This window comes from Thermobia domestica, chromosome 1, assembly GCF_964235325.1.
Source record: "Thermobia domestica chromosome 1, izTheDome1.hap1.1, whole genome shotgun sequence".
Classification (NCBI taxonomy): domain Eukaryota; kingdom Metazoa; phylum Arthropoda; class Insecta; order Zygentoma; family Lepismatidae; genus Thermobia; species Thermobia domestica.
The window spans coordinates 166,233,105-166,260,276 of record NC_137454.1 but is presented as its reverse complement, the minus strand read 5'-3'; the positions used below and the strand labels follow the sequence as shown (position 1 = coordinate 166,260,276).

General features: G+C 35.6%; 2 protein-coding genes across 4 annotated transcripts in view; both read right to left on the bottom strand.

Moving 5' to 3' along the window:
• Positions 1 to 324: 324 nt before the first annotated feature.
• LOC145690741 (uncharacterized) lies at positions 325 to 25,416 on the bottom strand. The gene is made up of 2 exons (XM_081765938.1): positions 23,455 to 25,416; positions 325 to 4,858 (listed from the first exon to the last, which is right to left on the bottom strand). Exon 2 carries the CDS (start codon positions 4,828 to 4,830, stop codon positions 715 to 717), a length of 4,116 nt encoding a protein of 1,371 aa, XP_081622064.1. The 5' UTR covers positions 4,831 to 4,858; positions 23,455 to 25,416; the 3' UTR covers positions 325 to 714.
• A 137-nt stretch (positions 25,417 to 25,553) lies between these two features.
• The window catches only part of LOC145690747 (aldo-keto reductase 1B-like), a 60,335-nt gene continuing 58,716 nt past the window's right edge, over positions 25,554 to 27,172 (bottom strand). For all 3 annotated transcript variants that reach the window (XR_014132270.1, XM_081765951.1, XM_081765962.1), the window contains exon 7: positions 25,554 to 25,693. Coding sequence is in view for 2 of the 3 variants with exons in the window: in XM_081765951.1 (XP_081622077.1) it covers positions 25,651 to 25,693 (43 nt within the window). In the remaining variant the exon portion in view is untranslated. The remainder of the gene's footprint in view (positions 25,694 to 27,172) is intronic.

The following is a 27,172-nucleotide window of genomic DNA, read 5'->3' as shown; positions in this document are numbered from 1 at the left end:
GATGCCAATTAAAAAATAAAATAAAATAAAAAAATTGCATGGCAGCATAGAACATTAGTGTGCTACGCTAACATCATCTTAAAATTAATAAACAAACTCTTACATTTGACTTTGACTAATGATGTAATGCTAGAACTTTTGGTTGGTATATGTTCGACCATTTTCAAAACAATGTAGCCAACCCCGTATATGCGTATTCTTTTGTAAATTTAAGGTGAGCATTCGCTGGACTATAAAAATATTAGGTGGGTATACTCTCGTATTCGTTCCGCTACTTCTCTAGCTTTGGACCATCAGAATGTGTTTGTTGTTTTTTAAGGGTATTGTTATTTCTCTAAAATTTATCTTATGGTATACATAACTAGCATAAATATCATATACAAAATAAAACTCCAGCTTATTTCTGTTGAATGCTTGTGGTGTTCTAACGACACTGCAAATACACTATCACGATTAAAATTTGATTGATAACAACATTATCCTTTATAGCACGCAGGAACAATACTATTTCTTTCTTTATATATTCTTTAGATATTTTTACTTTTTCTTCAGATCTTAAAAGATTTTTTGCCATATTCCTTCTAGTTTCGTTTCTCTGGGAAGCAACGTTAGACAATTATCACTCTGATAATTGTTGGTTTCGAACTGTAATGAAGTAAGTGAATGGAGGATTTACCCACCTAACTGTGGTGAACTACGTTGGTCGCTTTGATCTCAGGAATTCTTTTTATTTGTACGGCCTTCTGACCTATTTGAAGTATCATCAGAAAACGATATCTCAAGAAAGCCATTTTCTTCACTTTTCTGTGAGTCTGATATATATGTGAGTGGAGGCGATTTAGCATTAGTAGATTCTGCGCCCCTTTGTTTCACTGTATTTTCTTGATCAATGTGTGTTTCTTCTTCCAGTTTTTGTTCAGAGTTTCTGTCGCTTGCTGGTGATTTCATACCCAAATTAGCCATTGGTGTTGCACTAGTGTCTAATGTAGGTGCCATTTTAAGCGCTACAACAGCGTGGCATGCATAAACAGAAGAAATTGACACTTTATTTGTGGTATTTGCTTTTGAGTCTTTATCAATTTCAATTTCGCTTAAAGCTAAGCGAGGAACCGTAAATAGATTCGCACTGTTACGAAATTCAACTTCGTTATTTTCCAGATTGGCTAATTCCATTTCGTCCTCAGTGGAACTCTGATTATAATGCTTTAGATCGTTAAAATGTTTGTCACTAATCTCTTGATCCACAAATAATGTGTTGGAAGATCTAGTATTATGCGTAAGGTGATTATCAGCAAAGTTTTGGTTCAATTTACTCCTTTTGTTTCCTTCAAATTTCTTTGCTCTTTGCTGCTTTGTGTATAAGTTAAGGACATCACTACTGGACATATCCTCTAAACTTGAGAAATATCCTGGATCAGGATTGAAATGGCTGCTCTGTTTATAGCTGGTAGACGAAGACAAATCCTGAGTATTAGCCACATCTTCGAGATTATCAAATAGGTCAATTTCTTCAATATTTAAGTTCTTTGCTAGTGAAGGTGATTTTCTGGTTGTTTCATCATCATCATCTTTCGTTACTTCTCCAGAAGCCTCTTGTTTGATTAAGCCAGGAAACATTGCTGCAAGGTTTCTTTTCTTCAGAATTTCAATATCTAAGTCATCCTCGTATTGTTCTGCTGCACATAGAGCAGCATAAAAAGCAGCTGATACGTCTCGTAAATATTCATCAGAGTCCTGAGACGGAAGAACGTCTACTTCTTCGTATAAATAATCCATGTCTGTTGTTTCATATTCGTATTCACTTGCTGGTAGACACAGCTGATGAGTTGGATCATTACAAACTCCTGATCTATTATACTCTGCACACTTAAATTTTTCGTTCTGTTTACTTTGCGTATTAGTCATAAAACGAGTTGGTTGTACTACCACTGTGGCCTTTGTTAGTTTCTCATCTTTGTTTTTAGATAATGTATCCTTTTGATTACGGTCATCGTGTTGCCGTCTACCTACCGAAGTACTATAATGCTGTTTTGATGTTTCTTTAAGGTCAGATTCATGTTTAGCGTTTAATTTCGTCTTTCGCTTCCAATATGAATATTTTAGCATCTCTTTGTACCATTTTGAATACCAGTTATCAAGTACATGTACGGCTTCTTCACATCCTTTCTCAACAGATTCAACCCAAGGTACTTGGTATTCTTTACCTATTGGTGTGTTTGTTCTTGGTACATATCTGTTTGGTTGACTTGATTGATTTATATTGTCACGAGTGTCTAGGTTTCCTTTTTGGATCTGTGTAGCTCTGTTCGTTTTCGTAGGTATTTCGTTTCTGCCTTGTACCGTATAGCAATCCACAGGAGTTTGCTTAACGGACCACATATTCTGCTTTTTAACTTTCCCACATTCTAAATCATTCTCATTTTCATTACAGTTTGAGACAAAGTCCTTCTCGAATTTAATTATTTTTTCATTTGGCTTCTTTGTTGATTCTTTGCCAATCTCATTAGACTTTCTTTCCTTCTTTAAGATTGACGGCGCGACGAAATGTTGTTTAGGTTTCCTTGGTATTTGTGTTGAAATATTTTTTGGTTCAATTTTAAGTTCATCATCCGAATGTGCTGGACAATTCTGATCATTACAAGAAACATTAGCCGTCTTTGTACCTGAGACTTTGGATTTGTCCGAAGAGGGAGTGTGTCTTTTCACAGCGTTCAAATTTGAAAAATTGAAACTGCGGTTATATTTATCACTGTTTTGTCTTCCTGTGGTATTTATTTTAGGCTGATATCTGGTATGTTTAGCAAATTTCATAGGCGATATGAGAACTGGCATTATCATACTTTCATTCATTCTGGTTTTATTATCATCTTCATTGTGACTGATAGTTATTAGTATTTCTTTTGATGGGTTTTTGTTGAACATATTAACATCATATTCATTATCATTTAATGACATTAGTAATTTTGACTTTTCATTTTCTATTTCTAAATTTTGCTTATCGTCTTTCATATACTTAACAGATTCTTTAGAAATAAACAAAGGCTCTTTGGTTTTCTCGTCCAGCTGTAATGCTCTGTCTATATCCCATGTGAAATTTTCATTCTTTTCCTTATCTTTCAGTGGCAAACTATCTTCTTGTGGAGCGTCTTCTGTAATTAAATCTAAATCAGATGTATTGAACCCGCAGCTAGTGGTTGGACAATTGTTCCATTCTGATACATTACACAGCACATTCAAATCGTTACTAACACCTTTATTTCTTCCTCTTTGTTTCCCAATTCCTTTTTCTTCTTTTGTCACAAGAACGTACAAAGTGTTTTCACGAACGTGCTTCCTAGATTTCTTCTTTGAGTCTTTAGATTTTCGTGCTTGTTTAGATACTTTTTTATCGGGTATAACATCTTCAGATTTAGGGAATATATTTCGTAACCCATCATTAGCAGAGATTTCAAGATGCTCATGTTCGCTAGGCATAGTCAGAAATTCCAAAATGCTACTTCGTACCTTTACATTATTTAATGATTGTGAACTAGATATTTTTCGTTCTAAGTTTGCAGACTCTTGGTATAAGCTAGCATCAGTTTCATCTGTTACTGTATTATCTGTCTGATAGCTGGTTTCTTCACGATCGTTTGAACTTCTTTCAGCTATATTCTCTTCACATTTACTTAGTATTTGTTCTACATTTTGGAGACTTTCTAGAAGGCACTCCGTAATCTCTCGTCTATTGAGTGAATTTATTCTTTCTTCTTCTATCAATGGAGCGTTGGATTCTTGCAAACTTTCTTCAGACATGCTACTAACCAGTTGATTATCATTGTTACGTACTTCTTTCTCAGTTATTGAATCAGGTTGCACCATAAGTATCCATATCTTGTTTAAATCATGAAGTATTTTGCCCAGATGATAGTATGTTTTTCGTATGTGTAATTTCATTTCAGGATTTCCAGACGTTGTTTGACGTAAATTCTCTGTTGAGCTCAATATTTGCTGAACTATTGTGGCAGTTTGTTCATCCATATTTGCCTTGGATACTTGTTTGTCCAACTCTGGGTCAGATTCATAAGTGGCAATTTTATGTTCATAATCTGTCATTGATGGCAAATAATTTTTTACTGTTGCAGCAGTTTCTTCATTCACGATTTCCTTAGATGCCTGTTCGTCTAAGTGTGATATAAATTCATAATTAAGCAGTTGGTGTTCACTATCCGTTGTAGACGGTTGAAATTCTTCAACTTTTGTCATATATTCATCTTGTTCAACACTATTCTCTCGGCTCTTAGAAGAAATTTCGGATTTACTTTCAGATTGTTGTAATAATGTTTCACTTTTATGATATTGAGACTCAGTAGAAACTACCGGCAAATTTGGCACAACAATCTTTTCACTGCTTTTAAGAAACTGAGATGCGTTGCCTTTATCTTGTACCAGTCCAGTACCTGAATTAGACAAAATATTATCTTTCTCGCACGCCTCTGACGATGATATGTGGACTTGATGTTGTTCAAACGTATCAGTATTGTCAGTCGTAGGCGATTCCTCAGTATCAAAAGCAGTAACGGTATCATTTTGCTGATCTACTTGTAAATCTGTCGCAGTATTTTGCGGAACGATGTTAGCAAAGCGTGCTTGAGGCGAAGTAATATTTACATAGTTGATGTTTACTGGACAAGGTGGAAAAAACACAGGTATTCTAATATTGCACAAGGGACAGAAAGCAATCGGCAACGTAATAGACAATGACGATGGGTATTCGTTTTCTGTAGTATGACTTGCTTGATTATTATCATTGGGTCGGTTGCTGTGTCGGTTGTCATCTCTTTCTGCCATTACGTCCGGAGAGGACAAATACTTATGTCTGTAAGCATGAACATTAAACTATCTCAGTGATATATCAAGTAATCAAAACAACAGTAATTTGTTTCTAGTATGAAAATTGAACTCCGTAGTCTTTCGAGATATTTAGTCCTAAACTACTAAAGAAATTATCTTATCATGGAAAGTATAACTGTTCCTTTTGCTATTTGTAGGTAGTAGTACTTTTTATTATTATTATTATTATTATTATTATTATTATTATTATTATTATTATTATTATTATTATTATTATTATTATTATTATTATTATTATTATTCCAGTTATGATCACAAATTTATACTGAACTGTTATGGAATGGTATACAACCGTATACAAATTTGTATTTTTTTTAACATTGCGATAATATCTATGTTAAACTTTATAAATAATAATGTCAGGTTTTCAAACATCTCAAGATATTACCCAGACAACAAGTACGTGTACGGCACATGTGCACTATCCATGCATAAGCCGTACATGTGCACATGCGCACAGTGGCGGCGGTTGGAAGTTAAAAGTGGAGGGGCAAGACATGATCTGAACAATTGTATATCAGTGTTAGATTTCCTGGTTATTTCTAACACTGATGAAAGGTTGTATAACTAAGAGGATACTTTTTCCCTTAAAATACCGTATCGTATTTCTTTTGCTATTTTATTAAGTAAATTCATAAGAGCAATACAGGTAGGTACTAGCCCTTTATACTCTTAAACAACGAAAGTGTAAGAAGAGATTTGAGTTCTTGCTCATGAACATCTTAAAATTCTGTCTGGAAAGTTGTGTGATCATATTATTTAATAAATTTGCAAAACAAATAAATAGAAGGGATAATATTAATCATAGTAATGAATAATGACGCTTGTTTTGCAGAAGTTATATTGAAACTGGGAATTAATGAACAGCTTATACTTTTAATTCCACACATGTCACTAAATGAACGTTTTTACTCTTAGAAAATGAAATATAGTAAGTACTGCAAGCATATGCTATGATATTTAAAGAAATATTAATTGCTTTGAATTGCAATTAAAACGCAATTCCTGTAGCTTTCTTAACTCCACGGGAAGACAAATAACCAATACGTACTCACGCAACGGCAAATATCATTTGGCATCATTTCTTTCTATGAAACAGTAATACATATAAAACTATTACCAGGGTGTCCATATTCTGGAAAATAAGTGAAAGTCAGGTAAGTAAAAAATGTATCAGGTGGTCAGGGAAATGGCAGATAGGTCAAGGAAAGTCAGTGAAAAATCGATTTAGGTCCATTGTTCAATTACTGAATTTATGAAATAGGGTTGATTTCTTTACTGTTACTGGATGTAAAATGTGGTGTTCTTAATTATAATATTAAGGGAGTCAGTGTTCTCTGATATAGCTGTTGAAACTAATTTTGTGCGAGAAACACATTTAACTGCATCCTGGCATATTTGCTCAAAAGAGTAGACGCTGTTCTAGAAGAATTGCATGGTGCCAAGAGGATATCTGGACAAGTGGCTGAAAACGCGTAGAATCTCCAGCTCAGAGTGAAAGCTCAGACTGAAGAATTTAAGGAACACTTCGAATGAATTAATAGCCAATGATAGATATGGTATTGGACTTGATAAGTTTTTTTACTTAGTCTTAGGAAATGGGAAGAACTTCGTTGACTTATGGTCAGTTATGAAAGTGTGTTATATCTTCTTACACGGAAACGCATTTTTTGAAAGTGTTTTCACAATAAACAAAATTCTCCTTGTTGAGAACTGACAAGAAGAATCTCTGGTGGCCCGGATCATATATGATTCTGTGATGAGAATAGGTGGATTATCAATAAATTCAGTGAGAAGTTCAATGAGACAATATCAGGTGTATTTGGAAAAGAAAAGATAAATAAATGCTGGAGACGAGAAGAGGAGAGAGAAACGGAAGATTCAGCGACAACTAAAGGAGCTGGAGGAAGAAGAGAAGAAAATTAAAGTGCAGAGGCAGCAAGAAGAATATTCAGATCAATGAGAAGAAAACTATGCGAGAAAGGATGAAAACAAATTTCTAAATGGGTTGCATTTAACAACTGCGCCAGCAAAAATATGTTACATAATGAGTGTATGTGTTTTTTACAATAATCAGTAAAATTATGTATGAACTGTTTATTACTGTAGTCAATATTATAATGCTGTGTAATTGGTATTGTAATGTGTAAGCATATAATGTGTATTTTTTTCATATCGTAAGTACTCTGTATACTGCACACTTTCGTTTGTAACTCTACATTTTGTGTAATAGGTAGGCCTAATCAATATCGGCCTAATGCATATGTTTGTAAGTTTACATTCCTTTGGAAAGAAAATTGAAGAAGAAAGAAACAGAAGCGGAAGAGAACAAGGCCAACTATGGGAAGTGTGGAGGCTGGGGTTTCTTTCTTTTTTCTATATTTTTAAGTTATCCAGGGGGGTCAGGGAAATCTGGAACTTTCGTCATGGAAAGTCAGGGAAAAGTCAGAGATTTTTTTTTCCCGCAAATTGTGCGGACACCCTGTTTACATTTCCAAATGAAACTATATAAATTAGGGCGTCACATCAAAAAGTGGGGAGCAACTGCCCCCTCTTGCCCCTCCTAATCGCCGCCCATGTCATGTGCATTTGTGTGGATGATGCACACATACATAACCCGTGCTTAAGCCGTACATGTGAATTTGCGTGGAAGAAGCGCACATACATAACCCGTGTATGTGCACATGTGTATTTGTGTGGGTTATGCACACGTACATAACCCGTGATTAAGTCGTGCATGTGCACATGTGCATTTGCATGGATGAAGCACACGTACATAACTTGTGCTTAAGCCGTGCATGTGCACATGTGCATTTACGCGGATGAAGCACACATTTATATAACTCGTGCTTAAGCCGTTATGTACACATGTGCATTTGCGTGGATGAAGCACATTTAAAAGGCTACTGCACATGTGTATGACACGTCCATAATGCCGTGCAAGTATATACTTTTACTTTCATTCTCCTAGTATTTAAAACATGCAATATGGCTATAGTATTTTTAATTGAAAGTTGTCGTTCTTCTTCCAGGCGGTGTTATAGAGACTTTTCGACGAATGACAGCTGAATGACTGTAAGAGCTTCGTAACGTCCGCTGAGCTAGGATATAAGATCAACAGGTGGCAGTACTGTACTGATGTAACTACTGTCAGACAGTTCATAGATTTACAAAACTATTTTCGTGACCGATTACAGCAGAACATGTTGCGTTATTTGTTACTTGGCAAACATGTCAAATATACTACCTAAAGCTTTGTTCATTGCAAATAATAAACTCCAAAAGTAATATTTTCACTGACAATTATTAGTTACTTATGATATACTTGGAAGGTGATGTCTTTGGTGTTATAGATGGTGTTACTGCGTAAGGCACCAAATATACAGGGTTTGTCCGGAAAGTAATAGGACTGAGTCGATTAAAAAAAAAATATTACAATTCTTTAAAAACTTTCAAAATAGGCTCCTTCTGCGTCGATGCAGCGCTGCCAGCGCGATTTCCAAGCATTGAAGGCGTCACGGAAGTCATTCTCCGGAATAGCCTTGAGAGCCGCGGTGCAAGCTGCTTGGATCCCCTCTGTCGTCTCAAAATGCTTGCCTTTCATCGGGCGTTTCAGGCGAGGAAACAAAAAGAAGTCCGGGGGGGCACATCTGCTGTAGGGCGGCTGCGGAAGCGTTGGGATGCCGGCCTTGATAAGGTAGCGTTGTCATGGTGGAGCTTCCAGTCGGCTCCGATGTCTGGTCGGACCCGATTGACCCTTCGTTTGAGTCTCTTGAGCACTTCCACGTAAAACTTGGCGTTGACGGTTTGTCCAGGAGGAACAAATTCATGGTGGACGATGCCTTTGATGTCAAAAAAGACAATGAGCATCGTTTTCACTTTGGATTTGCTCATTCTTCCCTTTTTTGGGCGAGGAGACGCCGGCGTGTGCCACTCGGAAGATTGCCTCTTTGTCTCGGGATCATACTCAAAGATCATGATTCGTCACCTGTGATTACGTTATTCAAAAATTGGGGGTCACTTTCACACATGTTCAAATTTTCTTGGCACAATTCCACTCACCGCAATTTCTGGTCGTCAGTGAGCACTTTTGGGACAATCTTCGCGCACACCTTGCGCACGTTCAAATGCTCCGTCACAATTTCATGAACCACAGTTTTTGGTAAATTTAACATCTGGGCAATTAAACGGATACTTAGTCGACGGTCTGAGTTCTAAACTTCGCGCACACGAGTCACATTGTCGGTGTTTGTCGAAGTCGAAGGTCTTCCAGCATGGTCTTCATCGGCGACCTCTTCCCGGCCCTTCGAAAAGGCCTTGTGCCACCGAAACACACCACTTCTTGCTAAAGCATCATCTGGGTAAGCCTGCTTGATCATATCAAACGTCTCTGTCGCTGTTTTACCGAGTTTAACACAGAATTTAATCGCGTACCTCTGCTGTAACGAACGCTGCATTTTCGGCTTGCACCACTCACAGAAACACGTCGCGCGAAAAAGCCTGTCCTGACTCTCCGTGTGCTCGGAGACAACTGACCAGTCGCTCGTTCGTTAGCTAGGAACGCCCTCTACCGGATCCAGTCGGTGCGCGCACGCTCCGAAGTACAGTCATGGCGGAATAAAATCAGTCCTATTACTTCCCGAACAAACCCTGTATAAACACTTTTATTTCGTTGCATCTCGCATATGCTTTTACATCACCTTTGCACTACGAAGAAATCACTTGTGCCCTACATGTAAGTCATCTGGATACTGTGTGTAAATCATCTCTGTCCTACATGTAAATCACCTGTCCTACATGTAAATCACCTGTGCACTACATGTAAATCGAATACGTTCTACGTGTAAATCAACTGTGCGGTAGGTGTAAATCATTTGTGCAGGACGTGTGCATTGCACATGTACTGCACACGTGAAGATGTTGAATAGGACCTGTGACGCTTATGTGCATCACATGTGCAGGCGTGCATTTATACAGATGATGCACATGTTGCAACCGTGCAATTGTCCATGTATTATACGGGTACTGTACATGCATTGTGCTGTCTGGGTTAGTACTATAATCCGCATCATCCGAATCAGCGTGTGGCATCAGCCAATAAGCTCGCAATGTGCTGTTACTGAACTTTTAGGGAGGAATCTAATCATTCATAACTGTCCACAAATATAAACAAAATCAATTATGAATGATTAGATTTCTCCCTGAAAGTTTAGTAACAGTGCACTAAGAGCTTATTGGCTGATGACACACGCCAATTCGAGTGACGCGGACTATAACTCTTTTATGTATATTTATTTCTTTGTTGTGGCACGGTGAAGACATAGGAGCATGAGCCACTAGATCTCCCTTTAAAGTTTCCGATAAAACAAATTTTTATAGAGCTTCTATCACTTTATGTATTTCTATAGAAAGAAAAGTATAAGTCATGAATTATATTATATTACTTTGTACTTTTCTTACCCTTTATGTAACTGAAACCTTCTCCTTTTACGTTTGAAGTTAATAATGTCTGTTTATTTTTCTGCTTATTTTCTCTGATCTGAAAATGACATATTAAAAATCGAAAAACACTTTTTTTTTTTTTTTTACTTCAATGTCTCTTTTTCAGCACTCAGTCTAATGCCTCGACTATACGGATAGTGTTAACGTGTCATTAGTAACAGTCATTAGCAACTTGGAAAAGTGGGCGTTAATTTTTAGGATTATCTTGACTCTAAATACGCAGCGTAGTCCTGTATACAGTATGCTAAAGCCTCTTCAATAGCTTAAAATAGATCCCGTTTCAATTTTATATTTTCTCGTTCACAACAATCACTTTGTAGTACTACAATAAACTTTATACTTGCTACTATTTGCTTCCATGTTTCGAAAAATACTTTTGTATCCAGCAATTATGATGCTAATAACATGGATTAATTAATTTTCCTCCCTCCTCTACTAAATTGTGAAGCTTCCCATAACTCATATTCTTGGCCTGAATTTTCTAGATTTCCTCTACTTCGTATACGCACACAGTACCAAAGTAATATGCCTAACGCGCCCAGACACGTTGAATATTCTCAACTTACGATTAGCGCGTCTACATTCTGCATACAAAACGTTCGTATAATCCACTCAATGGTATAGTGATTGTCCCAATTTGCTGGCGTTCACGCCGCGTTCTTAGGATCCACATAGTCTAGCCCTGATGAGGTGCAAGTCTACAATTTAATGTAAAATCCAAGGGCGTTTGGTACTACATGTTGCATGGTTGTGCAACCGCATATTGTTTAACCTTTGAGAATGTACTTTTAAGTACTAAAGCAGTGTTTCAGTAAAAATAAATCGTTTTCTTCAGCGAAAGACACTACTGAAGGTACTGATGCATAAAAAAAAAAAAAAAAAAAAAAAACTCATTTAAGAAAACTGAAAGAAAGAGAAAGGTTTACATTTCCGAGTTGTCACGATTGTTGCCACCGGACCCAGTAAAGTTGATCACATGGTAGGGAGCTCCTTAACATGGGAAAGCGTGCTGATACCTGCCTCGCTCCTATTTTCCTGTATTGACCACTAGCAGCTGCAATCACTTCGGCAACCGCTAAATAGCTACCTCCTGTAATAGTTACGAATTCCTCTACTTGACAGCGCTGATTCTATTGTTAAGATGGATGAGTCACGGCAACTTAGAAGAATGATTCACAAAACAAAAACTCGCAAAGAACAAATACGAGTCTGGTGGTAGTAGTGTTTCTTCTAGGTATATTTTTGGGAAATTTTCACTCCTGAATTTGACAATCGTTCCCTCAGCAGCTAAGAAAAAAATTGCTATCCAGTCTAATCCCTTTACATTTTGATTCTGCTCCCGGACAACATTTTCTGGAAGCAATATTGAACAGTATTGCAAAAAAATTGAATTTTACCAATGACGAAACGTTAGGACCAGCAATTCAGACAGGCTCATCATGGCTTAATCATCCGTAGGCTCCATTCTTTTCTGATTGAGAGACGCTAGATTATGTATTACGGTGATTTTATAGTATAGTCCTAAGAATGGATGCCCATAGCATGAAGAGGGAATTCTCCCTGCCGGAATTTTCGAAAGGGGTTAGGTTCTTCGAAATACATGAGCAAACGTTTTAGATTTCTTTACTCACCCAGTACAGTATTTAGTATATTTTCTGTAGTTAATAAAGTTATGCAATACGCGTCAATAATGGTTGTTTTACATCAAGAATTATTTGCATCAAGGTGTGTATATTTGCGATTTCACTTGTGTATTAATCCGCTACCCCCTAACTTGCGGGCAAGAAAAGATCCTGCTAATGTTTCTGATCCCAAATATTCATTATGGGTAAAGCAGAGGAATTATCAAAATATAGAATAATTTGATACTTAATTTTATCCTCAGGTTGTCTAGTTTTCAAGAACGTTCACTCTCAAAAACTGCCTAACATCGCCTTTCTCTCAAGCAAGACGTTTTCCTATCTTTGGATATTTGTCATACTACCAGCTGTGAAATCAGGAAATTCCAACATGATAAACCAGGATATTTAATGAAAAACTGAAGTATAAATGCAGCTAACGATGCACAAAACTATAATAGACTTAACAGCTGTGATACTCCTTTCCATTCCACTCAGTTAAATAATTTCAAATTAATCTCTCATCAATATTTTTCAATGCTGTATAGAGAATGAATGAAATGGTAGAATGAAGAAAGTGGCTCAGTGGTAGGGCGTTCACCACTAGTGCCTGGGATACTAGCTTGTATCAACTAAATTTTATGATGAATAAATACTGTGTACATGGGTTTTCTCGGAGTTTTCCTGCTTCTTTCCCACTTTCTTCATTCCACCATTTCATTCATTCTCATCAACACCGTCTTCTTTATCCTTCACTGTATAATCATGGAACGTAAATACGGAAAATATTTCAATTTTTAGTATTGAATCAATGGTATAGGAAGGAGTGAGACTATAGGAACCAATCCCCCTCCGTTTCCTACGTCTTCAGCATTACTAAGGAATTCGGTTCAAAAATTCGCTAAAGGCATATTATATGTTTAAAATAGTTCGCAACATAGTAGAAGACATATCGAAACATAAGATCAGGAAGCCATGAAAAAAAAAAGTTCCTCTTGCTCTTCTAAACTGCAGAGAATGTAAACAGTAACGCGACAATACAAAAACTTGATAAAATTATGAAACGTTGCTAATCTAGACTAGAGCGAGTAAAATAAATTATCTTTGGTAAAATAAAAGAGTTTGAGTCAATACCAGGAAAACTCTAATCCGTACCAAATGTAGCAATGGGAAGTAGAGAACTTTATAGCGTAGAAAATCTGATCGCAGCTATAAACTCAAATGTTATTTTGTATTTTTTTTTATTTATAAGTTACCCACACACACATACATACTCTTTAATGTATCTTACATTCTCTATTTACATTTCTAGATCCATTATAATATGCATTTACATAAAAAGTGATATGTTCCCTTACTTCTGTAGCGTGTCTTTCTGTTTCGCCGAATGCCTTTGGCCACTAAATTATCGCACATTGGACAGGTGGCCATGTTGGGCAAATCAGGAATTCCTGTTTGGCCGAATCCTGTTTGGCCGAAAACTAGTTAAACGGAATTTATATTGAGAAGGAAATTTTTCCCAGCAAAGTCTAAATTTTTTGTAACTTGATTTGTGCGGTGTTGCCAATTTTCATGAAAAACCAGGTTGATTGAGAGAACAAAACACTCCATTTAGTGTTAAGCGTAGAAAATATTTAATTTTATTTTCTACAAAATTTTAAAGGTAAAACTTTTGATTAAATGTTATTCCATATTAACTGTATTTAAGGCGGCCAAAAAAGAGGGGGGGACCAATAATGGTTTTATTGTTCGATATAATTTCGGTACTTCCTTGACAAGATAAAAGGATTGTGTCGTTTAAAATATCCTTATGATTGCCGGTTACGAGAATTGAGCTGTCAAGGTTCTGCAAGGGCTCAAAATTAATCTCAAAAGAATGAAATATATATATATACTTTTTTCTAATGTATAATATTAATCCTCATTGTAGTGGACTAGCCAGAAAAATGTAATTGTTATTGATAATTTTTAACTTAATCTTGCTTTAACTAACAATTTAATAAAATAAACGAATCTTTCTCCCAGTATCTAGTACAGTAGATAAAAAGGTGACGCTCCCCCCTCCCCCCAAATGATACAGAAATGTACAGAAAAGTTACATTTTCAGTTCATTTCTTAGAGAATACATCAGAAAAGAACTTCTGTAAAAAGAAATGCCATGCATATATTGCAGCCACTTCTTAAATATGGCGCGCATTTTATATAGGTATGAGGAACATTTCTTTACAACGCTACTTTATTGTAGAAACCCTCATATCAGAAATTTAGTAAAAAAATTTATGTAATTTTTCTGTTCGTCATCCTGTAGAAAATATGTTTGTTAGCCAGCAAGATCGTATGATAAATTTCAAAATGGCGGAAGTTGAAACTTTTAAAAAAATCGTAATTTTTGCAATTATTAACCTATTCTAATATATATATATGAAAGTGACTATGTTTGTAACTTAATGACTTGAGCCACCCGACCTTTCTCGATCAAATTCTCAATATAAATGAGTTTTGGGCCTGGGGTGGTTTTTATCATTTCACTTCGAAGACGCAACTTGAGGATATATAAAAATGATCGAAAATGATCGATATTAGTGTCGAACCATAGTTTTCGGGATCGCTGATATGAACAGTGACACTTCCGATGTCGTTTAAATCCAAATGCAGCCCCACAACTTGGGGGAGGGGGAGATATACAAACAATATGACCAATATTAGTGACGAATCCATAGTTTTCAGGGTGGCTGAGAGAAACCGTGACACTTCCAATGCCATTTAAATTCAAATTCATCCCCCATTACTACTTCTAAGGGCGGATGGTGATAGGTAAAAATAATTGAAAATTACCGATATTAGTTTCAAATTAATCGTTTTGGGGTTCCTAAATTGACTGGGGATAATTTTGGTGCCCTTTATGTCCAAACTGAAACTATTCTACCCATGCGAAGAACGAGTATTCTGCTAGTTATTAACTAAATCAAACTTAGTATGCTAGTTATTAACTAAATCAAACTCATGATTCTGTAAAATCTTTTAATGTGGCAGCTGTTTTTTTTTAAAAAATATTTTTTTTTCTGGCGGCTTTATGTCAAAAAGTGTAATGGAAATTAACAGAAATATCTACAGTCAGAGGTGTCCGCAAGAGGGGAACATGACGCCAATGGTGTCACTATTTTTTTTGGGGGGGGGCATTGTTTTAATTTAAAATAATTATTTTAAATGACCACATTTCACCAAGTAAAGTACTACATTATTATACTAAAAAGCGAAAACTGTTAGCCTACAGCAGATCTAAAAATGGGCTTTCTGCGTGCATTGTATGCTATTTGCATTACCACGAAATCAGAACATATGATCTACAACGGGATACAAAGGATGGATAGAAAAGAATACTTCTAGAGATTTAGAGATTCACGAACTATTGAAACGGCATTTCGAATGTCGAATTGCAAGAATACAATGATTTACAGGAAATCAAATTGATCCAAGTCTTATGGTGCAGAATAATGAAATTGTAAATCATTATCGAGAAGTTATGAAGGTTATTATTGACTGCTGCAAATACTTATGCGAGGAAATGCTGCTTGCTTTTCTTAAGATAGATTGTATAACGGGAAAATTAATGAAACTATTTCAACTCTTTGCAAAACATAATCCAAACGCTCAAGTCTGTGAAAAGATACATGAGTGTGGACGAAAAGATAGGAAAATGGGCTCCAACCTTTTAACCTACGTAAACCTCATAGATATTATGAGCAAGCTTGTTGTCTCTACTATTGCACAATGTATTTTTTTCCTCAAAATACTATTCTATCATTGTGGACTTTACATATAATGCAGGTAAAAAAGAAGCAAAGGAAGTCTTAGTTCGCTACGTGCAACACATTTGCGATGCAAATTTAGAAGCAAAACCGATGGAGCATTTCTTATTGGTTTTCACAAGTGGAGACACGCCTGACATAAATATATCTAGTCGTGTAATTAACTCTTAAAAACATCTTAACATCAATCTCCAAGATGTGATTGGTCAAAACATGGACGGAGTTTGTACATGAGTTGTATGTGTGGTGTTACGCCCACAGGTTTGCGTTAGTTCTTTAAAAATCCGTAGACATGTATGCAAAAATGATGAATATGTCTTCCTTAATAGAGGAGCTGTACGTTTCCTTTCCTGGTCATTTCCGACAATCCAAACTTACAGACAACTTAGAGAAGTCTGAAGAAAACACGAACAGAAGAAAAAGATTAAAACGAGTTGATACTACTAGATGGACAAATAAAAATGATGTTCCAAGAACTGTGTTGTCCTGTTTTGATGTGATCAAACAAATTCTTTATGAACTGAATACAGACAAAGATTCATATGGCGATACTATAGCTACATGTAAAGATTTGCTCAAATAACTTATGAAGTTGTTGCTGGAATGTATATCTCTAATAAGATATTTAAAGTTCTTAATCCTGTCATGATTTGTCTTCAAAGCACAACAGTTGATTATAGAATAGTTTATTCAGTAATTGATGTAATAAAAAAAAGAAGCTTAGTTCACCAAGGAATGATGATGAATCGTGGAATAATATATGTTCAGAGATAGATACATTTGGTGAAAGATATGAAGCTTTAAAATAAAAGGTGCAGCTTCCAAAAGGGGATCTTCTTCGTTACAATCGTAAAGAAATCGTATCATATAAACCGAAAGAAAAAAACTTCCACAACTATGTACACCTGTAAATAAAAGTGATCTTTAAATTAACAAATACAAAGTCAAGGCATTAAAATAAATGTGCACATGCTCACAGTAAATTGAGAAAAGTAAAATTGTTTGTGATCACAGTTACTAATCATCTAATCCTCTAAATGTATGCAGTACCCTAAAAAAATGTCCCTACAAACATAGGACAAAAAATTCCTCTTTCTACAGTTTTACAGTTATGCTGAAAATGAGAAAAATCACATGTTAAAACTTCTTAGGTTGAAAACTATAGGACCTATTACAAAGGGTTGAAGGAATTACACAGGAAGAAGTGTGCGTTTTTAAATTAAAAAAAAAAAAAAAACAAAAAAAAGCATGTTTTACAATCTTCTAGTGCCAGCTGAATGAATTATAAAAGATGTTGTTATTGAGAAAACTTCTTTGAAGTTAGAGTATGTTGTGTGAGATTTCATAACTTTTAAATATCATATTGACTGTTTCATGATAGAGAATTGATATAAGTAATTTTCGATTACTAACAAAGGCATGGAATGATTTCTAAATGGCATCTACTTGAATACTGCCAATAATGTTCCTTTAGTAGTTAAAAGTGTATCCCCTTACGGGTTCGATTCCCAGAGGGGTCACTCGGTCAAAAAGGTGTAACAGCTTTTTCAGGCCAGCTATCGTGCGTGAAGTTATTTCTGGATTTTCCTCATTTACACCAGGCAAATACCGGGATAGTCCCTAACATACAGGTCCCAGGCTGCTTCCTTCCCTCCCCATTTCTTTCTTCCGTTTCAGGATAGTGTGCTCGCCGGGAACGTCATACCTTATACGTGAAGGGCTTAAGATTGTAGATGCCGATAATGTCCACACATCTGTATAAATAAATGAAAAATGTACACTCATGCCCAAAATTATTGTCGCATGTCTATAAATATGCTTTTTGTAGGAATATAATTTGATAACGAATTCGCCCTGTATTACATATAATGTTAGTATGTGTATAATCGGCGAAGACATGTATGTGGAAAATTTCATGTCAAAAGAGCAATAAATAAGAACAATAAAACGAAAACAAAACCTTCTTGTTCATTTAGCAACATTTTGTTTTACTCATTCTAATTTTCGTATTAATAATTATTTTCCTATGAAATTTACCACAACTATACATTTCCCGATTATACACATAGTATCAGTATTAAAAGTACCCTGCAAAATCATTATCAAATTATATTCTTACAGGATGACAGTTATAGATACGCGACAATTATTTTGGACATGAGTGTACAATCACAGAAATTCCTGGAGGATGGGAAAGTCACGAAACCGATAACCAAAATTAAAACTTTAATTATTTGCTTGTTTGAAAGTCAATAAATGGTGAGATACACGAAGTTAACTAAACTAACTAACTAACTAACTCTATGGCCTATGGAACCCGGAGGTTCAATGCCGCGTTCACAAAAGCTCTCCACTGACTTCTATCCTTAGCTAACTGCATCCAGTTTCTACTTTGTATTCCAATCTCTGCGAGGTCCATCTTTATATTGGCCTCCCATCTGCGCCTAGGTCTTCCTAATGGTCGTTTTCCGATTGGTCTTCCAGTTAAGACTTTGAAAGCGTTTCTACTTTCTTCCATTCTAGCTACATGACCCGCCCACCTAAGCCTCCTAGACTTGACGACCCTAACAATGTTGGGTAAACCGTATAAATTATGTAGTTCCTCGTTATGAAGTTTCCGCCATTCCCCATTCCCGTTCCTCTTGGGTCCGAATATTCGTCTCAGGATCTTGTTCTCAAATACTTTCAGTCTATGTTTTTCCCTCAAAGTAAGTGACCATGTTTCGCAGCCATACAAAACAACAGGCATGATTATCGTTTTGTATATTTTAAGCTTCAAATTCCTCGACAGAATTCGCGACGACAAGAGATTTTGAACCGAATAGTAACACGAATTCCCTGCTTTTAGTCGACATTTAATTTCTCCGTGAATATGATTTTCCTCTGTTAATATTGATCCTAAATATTTGAAACTATCCACTTTATCAAAAGTATTATTTAATATTTTAACGCATCCATAATTTGCCGTATTACGGTTCCGACGCACTTCCATGTATTTAGTTTTCTCTGCATTTACTTCTAAGCCCATGTCCTTGCAAGCGTTTAATAAGATCTTTGCATTTCTTTCTATTGTTCTCCTATCATCACCTATTAAATTTACATCATCAGCATATGCCATAAGCTGGTGAATACCGTTCAATTGTAGGCCCTGGTTGCTATGTTTGATTTTCCTTATAGCGTATTCCAGAACGAAGTTAAATAATAATGGCGACAATGCCTCTCCTTGTTTCGGGCCATTTTCGACGTGAAAGCTCGTGGACAAAAATTTTCCTACCCGGACTTTACTTTGGGATTCATTTAAACATATCTTAATTAATCTAACTAGCTTTCCCAGTATTCCAAGTTCTGTAAGAACGTTGTATAATGTTTCTCTCCTAACCGAGTCGTACGCCTTTCTAAAATCAATAAATAGTTGATGTACCGGGGTATTGTATTCCCACTTTTTTTCGAGTATTTGGCGAATGGTAAATATTTGGTCGATAGTTGATCGATTTCGTCTACATCCGCATTGATAATCTCCAATAATTTCATCTGCGTATGGGGTCAGTCTTGCTAATAGAATATTTGAAAAGATTTTATAGGATGTTGACGGAAGAGAAATGCCTCGATAATTATTACAGTCAGTTTTGTCGCCTTTCTTGTGAATTGGAACAATGATTGATTCTTTCCACTCTTGTGGCAATTCTTCCTTGTTCCAGATAAAGAGAATGAGTTTGTGTATCTTGTTCCACAATTTTTCGCCTCCAGCTAAAATTAACTCAGCCGGAATTTCATCTACACCCGGAGATTTGTGTTTCTTTAATTTCTTTATAGCAGTTTCTCCTGCTATTCGGTTGGGTTCTGGAATATACGGTTCTGCGGTGTGTATCTCCTTTTCTCCACGCACACTAGTTTTCGGCTGCGTGTTAAGCAAATCGTCAAAGAAATCTTTCCATCTATTTAAGATGCTATCCGTGTCAGTGAGAACTGTACCGTCAGATTTCTTTAATATATAAGCACGAGGTTGATAGCCTTTCTTAAATTCGTTGATTCCCTTATACATGTCCCGGATGTTTTTATTTTTACTATTATCTTCAAGTTCCTTAGTTTTAGCTTTCAGAAAATCGCGTTTCTTTCTAAAAGTTTTGGAAGTTTCCCGCCTGATATCTGCGAAATTTTGTGTAGTTATTTCATTCGGATTTTGTAGCCAGCGTAATTTTGCCTATTTTCTCTTCTCTGCTAGTTTTATGCATTCCTGGTCGAACCATGGTTTGCTCCTACGTATTTCCGCGTGTCCCAATTTTTCTTTTGCTGAAATTTTAATGCTATCTCTAATTTCAATCCAGGTATCCTGAACACTAGTGCACTCCGAATCTTCTAAAGCCGAGAATCTATTCGAAACTTCAATCTGGTATTCCTCTCTTACCTGGCTCTCTTCTAATTTCTTTAAATTGAATCTCTCCGTTTTCGGACAATGAATATTACCTTTATTCAACGATAACCTCTCTCGTATTACTGCTGCTACCAGGTAGTGGTCAGTGTCACAACCAGCCCTTCTAAACGACCGGACATCAATTATGCTAGATTGCCTTCTTCTATCTACTAAAACGTGATCAATTTGATTATGTGTTTTTTCGTCTGGTGATGTCCAAGTGTATTTATGAATGTCGCGATGTGGGAATTTTGTACTCTTCACGATTAGGTTTTTGGATGTTGCAAAGTTCACGAGTCTAACACCGTTGTCATTACTTTCCTTATGCAGACTTTCGTTCCCTATTGAAAATATCCTCTCGTCCTACCTTCGAATTGAAATAACCTAATAGAATTTTCATATGGTATCGCGGGGATGGTCAAATATCCGTTCCACTTCTTCGTAAAAACTGTCTTTTATATCGTCATTCTTATCTTCAGTTGGGGCATGTACATTTAAAACAATAATATCGCACCACCGTCCCTTAAGGGTAATTTCATAGCTTAAGGTTGTCGGAGAAACAGGAATCGGTGAAACAGGCAGGAACCTTTCTGTGGACGTTGAATGCTCCTCGCAATATAAAGTACTCCTGGCAAACCGAGTCTAGATATTTTCTAACATTGAGATTGAGTTGATTTTGAGTTTAACGTCCCTTTCAGCAGCGAGGCTATACGAGACGTGGACCTACTGATTAACGTGGAATCCAAACCACACGAACTCCCGCTGGGAATCGAACCCAGATCTCCCACGCCAAAGGCGCGTACGCTAACCACTTAGCCATAGAGAAGCTCTCTAACATTGAGATGATGAATATTGTAAAATTCAATTCATTTCTATTTCACTCTTCCATGCCTTGAAATGTCAACAAATCGAAGGTCAAAGTTGTGATATTCATTTAAATTTTTCAATGTTCACCAAAGACGTTGCTTCTTCCACTTTTCCGCCCACCAATTTCAGTACTTTTTCTCCACCAAAGATCTAGTCCCAGTTATGACTTATGAATAATGTTAGGATCAATGTTAAAAACGAGACAAATTTGACATTCTAAAATCTAAAACCTTTCTAAACAACTAAACTGTTTCTCTCAATTTCCTAATTTACTTCGACATAAATAGTCCTTTGAATAATATCCTTAGTATAACTTCTGCCACATGCAATATTAACTTAATTGTTTCGTTCTCTTCACATCTTCCTATGTTTATTTTCTTTTACAACAGAATCATTACGGTCTGAGAAAAGTCAAATGGCATTTTTTCTTCCTCTAATTTCTTAATAATTCAATAGGAAACTTGTTTACCACAGTTACTTTTGTATTTCTTGCGTTCAATAGTGTTTGTTCAAATTCGTCTCTCAGAATCGTAAATCCTTGGTAATTTTTACTCATTTGTACTTTGCCCTCAATATTTCTCTTCGTTAATTATATTTCCATTCTTATTTTTAATTACCTTGTTTATTCGTCTGATATTGTCTGTTTAAATTCCAGTAAATTTGTTCATATTTCCTTGATTTATCGAATTACTCTACCTCTTTTCTCCCAATTGCTTCTATTATGTTTCCCTGACTTGGTTAGTTTCCATTCCTAATTCATTGAGAAAGTTCTCAAAGAGACGAATCATTAATAAAAGTGAATGAATGATTATTATATATACCGGTATATATATATATATATATATATATATATATATATATATATATATATATATATATATATATAATAATCATTCATGATGTATGTATAATTGGTAGAAAGGGAATTTGATAGGAGACAGGAGAAAACCCACATTGACTACTTCAAACCTCTTGGCCTGAAATCGAACTAGGGACTCACCGCAACAGAGATAAATGCTCTACTATTGAGCCACACTGTTCCTCTAATTTTGATATGTTAATACGTGTCATATGACATATAAGATACGATTTCTCAAAAAGTATTCATTCGATATCAAATACAAATACAATGGAACCGATCGCTTGTGGGATGCTGCCCCGGGCCATTGAGGTGAATCTATAAACGTCAATTTAACACATTTGTACCTTTCAAATTGCAAATCCTCTCAATATGAAATTGACGGTTCTTAACGTTTTCCTCAAATATCAGTTGGCTTTACAATAATGGAGTATAATCCAACTTAACGTATTGTTTTCATGATGTTATTACTGTGGTTCAAGTACGTATATAAGTTTGCGTCAATCAATTTACGTCTATCAAATACCGACAATTGCTCAATAATAGGAACAACAAGAGCAACCTGACAAGTGAATCTGTCTTCGAAGTTTTCGAGCATGCATAACAGATTCTATAGCTGATAAATCTACTTACGAAGAAAATTATGCATGTTCACAACCTTTGAAAATCATTAAACGTAACCTCCCTGCAATGTGGCGTAGCGAAGTATCTCACTGTTTGTCTAACTTCTTAATTTTCAGTCAAATATTTTATTTTGATCTTTATACATATTCCTTTACAACAACGTAATACGAACGTATTCGTAGTTGTTGATCCAATGAAAAATGTAAGTTAGAAAGCACTAAGTCTGGAAAGCACGATGAATGAATCAACATCCAAAATAGAAGTCCTTTGAAGCATATAGTTCTGTATTAAATACTTTTAGAACAGAGGGATCTCATGGTTAAATGACTAACGATTTTACTTTCGGTGTTAAGGAGCGATGTTCAATTTGCCGTGGAAAATCAGGTAGTTCGGATGCCATTTAAACTGTACTTCTACGTCTCACATAGCCTCAATGTTGAAAAAGGATGTTCGACTCCAAAGAAACAAAACAGGTTTCAACGCTGACAGATATCTAGCCCATGCTTTGATGTCGACATATGTTGCGTCGGGGCTATGATACCTTGTATTTGAACCACAAACCAATTTCAATATTCTATTTTCTAAGAGTTGTAACAAAAGTACACAGGGCATGACTGTACATTGAAAAGTATCAAGAGATTATCTCACTACTTATCAACCAGGTCTTGTATATCTCTTATTAAGGATTATCGGCCCTGGAATTTCGAATTTAAAATACCATAATAGTTTGCTGTAGTAATACACTGTTCAATATGCAAAATTGTCGGTACTTTAATGAAAGCTTAATATTTCCTGCAATCAACAATACTGATTACTCACAAAATCAAATCTGTAGATACGATTCAGGGTTATTGTTATTGTAAAACTTACGTCACTGAGACAAACTCCCATCCATATTGTAAAACGAAACTTGAAATACTGGACTGTGCTATGGTGTTTCAGAAATTTACATAATTGTGAGTCCATGGATAAAATATTAATGTATTTATGGAGGCATCCTGAACGTTGAAATTTTGCTGTTATGGAAACCTAAATTAATGCGTGCTTATTTAAAACAACTTAAATTAGTTGTTCAATGATTCTAACCCAACAATAGCGATTAAGTAATTCCGAAGTTTGAGTATAGTACCGGGCTGTTCCAGAAAATGTATATACACTTTAAAATAGAATAGCTGCTTTATTATTGTATTTCAATAATACAATAATACAAAGGAAAAAGTTACACCACAGACAAAGTCTCTTCACGCAATTACAATAAGAGCTCAAACTACAAATCACCAGCCTCCAAATACTTTTAACTACGATATTCTACATGGCTGGTGATATGTTCCAGAAAAGTCACAAGTCATTTCAATATCACATCTCAGTTCCACTAGTGACTGTGGCTTTTTACTGAACAATACGTTCTTGGCGGTGGGGAGGAGCATTCTCTTCTCGAATGAAACTGTATTTGCCCTGTCACTGCATTTTCTCAACTGATTGCGAAGATTTCTTACATTGATTGTATCTCATCGCGTAAGTGTAACACTAAAACCGTATGTTGCTGTTGCTGAGTGATAGTACTATACGTCGAATCTACAGCCAAAGCAATTAAAATGCATAGCATGTTTAACATGTTTTTAAAGTGAATATTCATTTTGTAATAGCCCAGTATAAGACTTCTTAAATAATAATTTAAGTATTTATAAAATGTTCAGTAATACATTACTATACCTTTGGCAACATTACATATGAACAAGTTCCAAAGAAGTTCGTCATTTGTTTGCATGCCAAATATGTTGGTGGTTTACTTCCTTTCTATGGCATCTTATGAAAGCTACAGTGAGAGAGTAGCACAGACTATACATTATTCGGCGTAAGCTCTAAACTCCGATAAACAAAATATTTGTATCCTTCCGCTTGTCACAAATACGATTGGCTAGTGATGTATCACTCCCACTCCCCACGGGGAGGAGAAAATTATACACGTCCATTTTGACAATACTGTCTCGTGTTGTCCAGATACTTACAGCAGCAGCAGAAAAAAAAAGAAACTCGAAAGATTAAAAAAAAAAAAAGTATTTGAATTTCGCTCGTAAACAATTGTTGCTTAGTGAGTAAAGGTTTGCCTAGTTGGTGCTTCACCACAACACTCGCGGAACTGGGATTCATGCCAGTCATCTTTCAGACTTTAAAAGCAGAACACCCGTCCACAGTTGAGTTGGCGCCATAATTACTGCGCGTGCGTAGTGTTTATTTCTATTGTTTCATTAGCTACACTCGATTGCAGTATTATTAGATAATCCGTATTATATTTTTGTCATTTATAATAATATAGCAGTTTTATATGAAGCTTCATAGTAAAAGTAATAATGCAATCACATGAACTATTTTGCGGAGGAGTACAAGCGTCGGCAGGACAACAGCAAATCAGCGAGATTTAGTTTCATGTGGCTTTGTTTATCGCAGTTTAGAGCTTACGCCGAATAATGTATAGGAATATGCTAACTACAGAGAATAAACTCGGAGAAAAACAAGAATTTATAGGACGGAGCTAGTGGCAGATTCTCAACGAAGGACGATGTCACACATGGTTGTCAGCATCATAAGAATTCTCAACTTGACATAAATACAACTTTTGCATAAGACGTAGAAGATAAAGTGTTCTTGAGATATGAGTTATATACAAACTTAAGTCAGTATATTTACTACATTTTCCTACTATCTCCTTTATTTTCCCACTCTACAACTGCTAAGCCTGATATACAGCCGATTTTCTCTCTCCTCTGTGATGCCAAAATATAGAGCAATGACACTGACATTCTTTTTCGACATTGCCCTAATCTGATTCCCTGTTACTTGTGCAGCCAATAGAACTCAAGTTTCAACGGACAATGTAGTAAGAAACACCATCTCTAACTACACAAAATATTACAATATACATGGACAGTTTGAAATATTGAGAAAAGGAAATAAAGGACAACACAACATAAATTATTATCGCTAACTTTAATTGTTCAGAAAAAATGCTTCTTCATGGTACATTGCTTCACCAAATCTTTAGAAATACTGCTGTAGATCCTTGACTTAGAATTCTTCATGAAATGGATAATGTGGATGGTCATTTACCCTGAAAATAGAAGAAAATAAGTATTATATAAAACCAACCAAAACATTTCCCCATGGCAATGTTTTGTTTAATTGGTCGTGTTTGAGATGGAAATCTTCACAATGATGCCTACCCGCGAGACAAATCTCATCTCATCTCGTGTTCTGCATTTTTTTTTTTTTTTTTTTTTTTTTTTTTGATACTTGAAATTTAATGTCCATTTTCAACACCGACGCTATATAATATGTGAAGAATAGCTTCATTGATCCAAACGATACATCATTCCACTTTGAACCAAATCTTCGGACTAAAGAAGAAGCTAACCGTTTAGCCATAGGGAACGCACTATTACTATAGAGTATGCTAAAAGAAATGCAACCTTCCAAACTTTGATCGAGTATATTTTTTGAAGTAAGAAATGATGAAGACATGATTTTTGTGATAAAAGTTAGAATCTATGGAGATCTAATTAATAAAACAAATCGTGACGTTGTGATTGTTTAAATGAGCACAAGTGTAATTCAACACTTTGCGAATTTCTTATAATCAATTGCGAATAACAGAAAAAAAGAATTAATTACAGTAGGGGAGAGGGGGGACATTGGTACGATTTTTACTTATCCGAGATTTTAGAACATATCGTCAGCTTAAGAAACATATTTTTTTCCCTACTTAAACTGTGCTTCTTTAGCTACATTTACAATGTACAATATTGTTTCTACTAATGTCCTACCTGGAGTAAATTACATTTTACGAAAGGTCTGCAATCTGTACCAATCTTCCCCATGTAGATTGGTACGAGTAAAGTGAAATATCACACAGAGTTTTTGATAATAGGGATAACGTATTTTTTTTCCATGAAAAATTTTAAGATATAATATTCTATTAAACTTTCACAAACTCAAGTATTTTAACAATAGATTTAAGGACCTAAGGCAGCAAAAATGCAAAATAAAAACATGTTTCATAAAAAGATTGTGAAGATTTGTAAGAATCTTTAGTAATTCAATAGATCTAGTTCAACCTGTTACAAAAAACATAAAAAAATAAAAAGTCCAATGCTTGCTTGTGTTTTCATCAAAATTTAAAAGTTCCGCAAGTTATTTACAAAGATAAAAACGTACTATAAATGAGGTTCTGTCTCTATAAGGAAAAATAGAAGTAAATAGTCCAAGGGCTATCTACAGTTTTACAAAATTTTGAAATTTTTCATACCTCAACTACTAACTGGAAAAGATTTGGTTCGAGCGTACCCCTTGTCTCCAAAGGAGGAGGAGCTTTGTTATTACAAAGGTAACCAAGAAAGCTCTGTCGCTTTTTCACTCACAACCTTCGAACACCGATATGACACCTAAGACGTCCTTGGAAGTTAAAAAATAGTCCCATCAGCATCGACGACCTTCTGTCAACGTTCTGGAAGGCCATGGATTCCATTGTGGTAGAACAAGTGATAATCGGATGTGCAATATCCGGGGAGTATGGCGGATGCAGTAGTTTTTC

What these genes read in the sequence shown, in the direction of transcription:
- LOC145690741 (XM_081765938.1), bottom strand. Translation starts at nt 4,830, where the DNA reads ATGGCAGAAAGAGATGACAACCGACACAGCAACCGACCCAATGATAAT.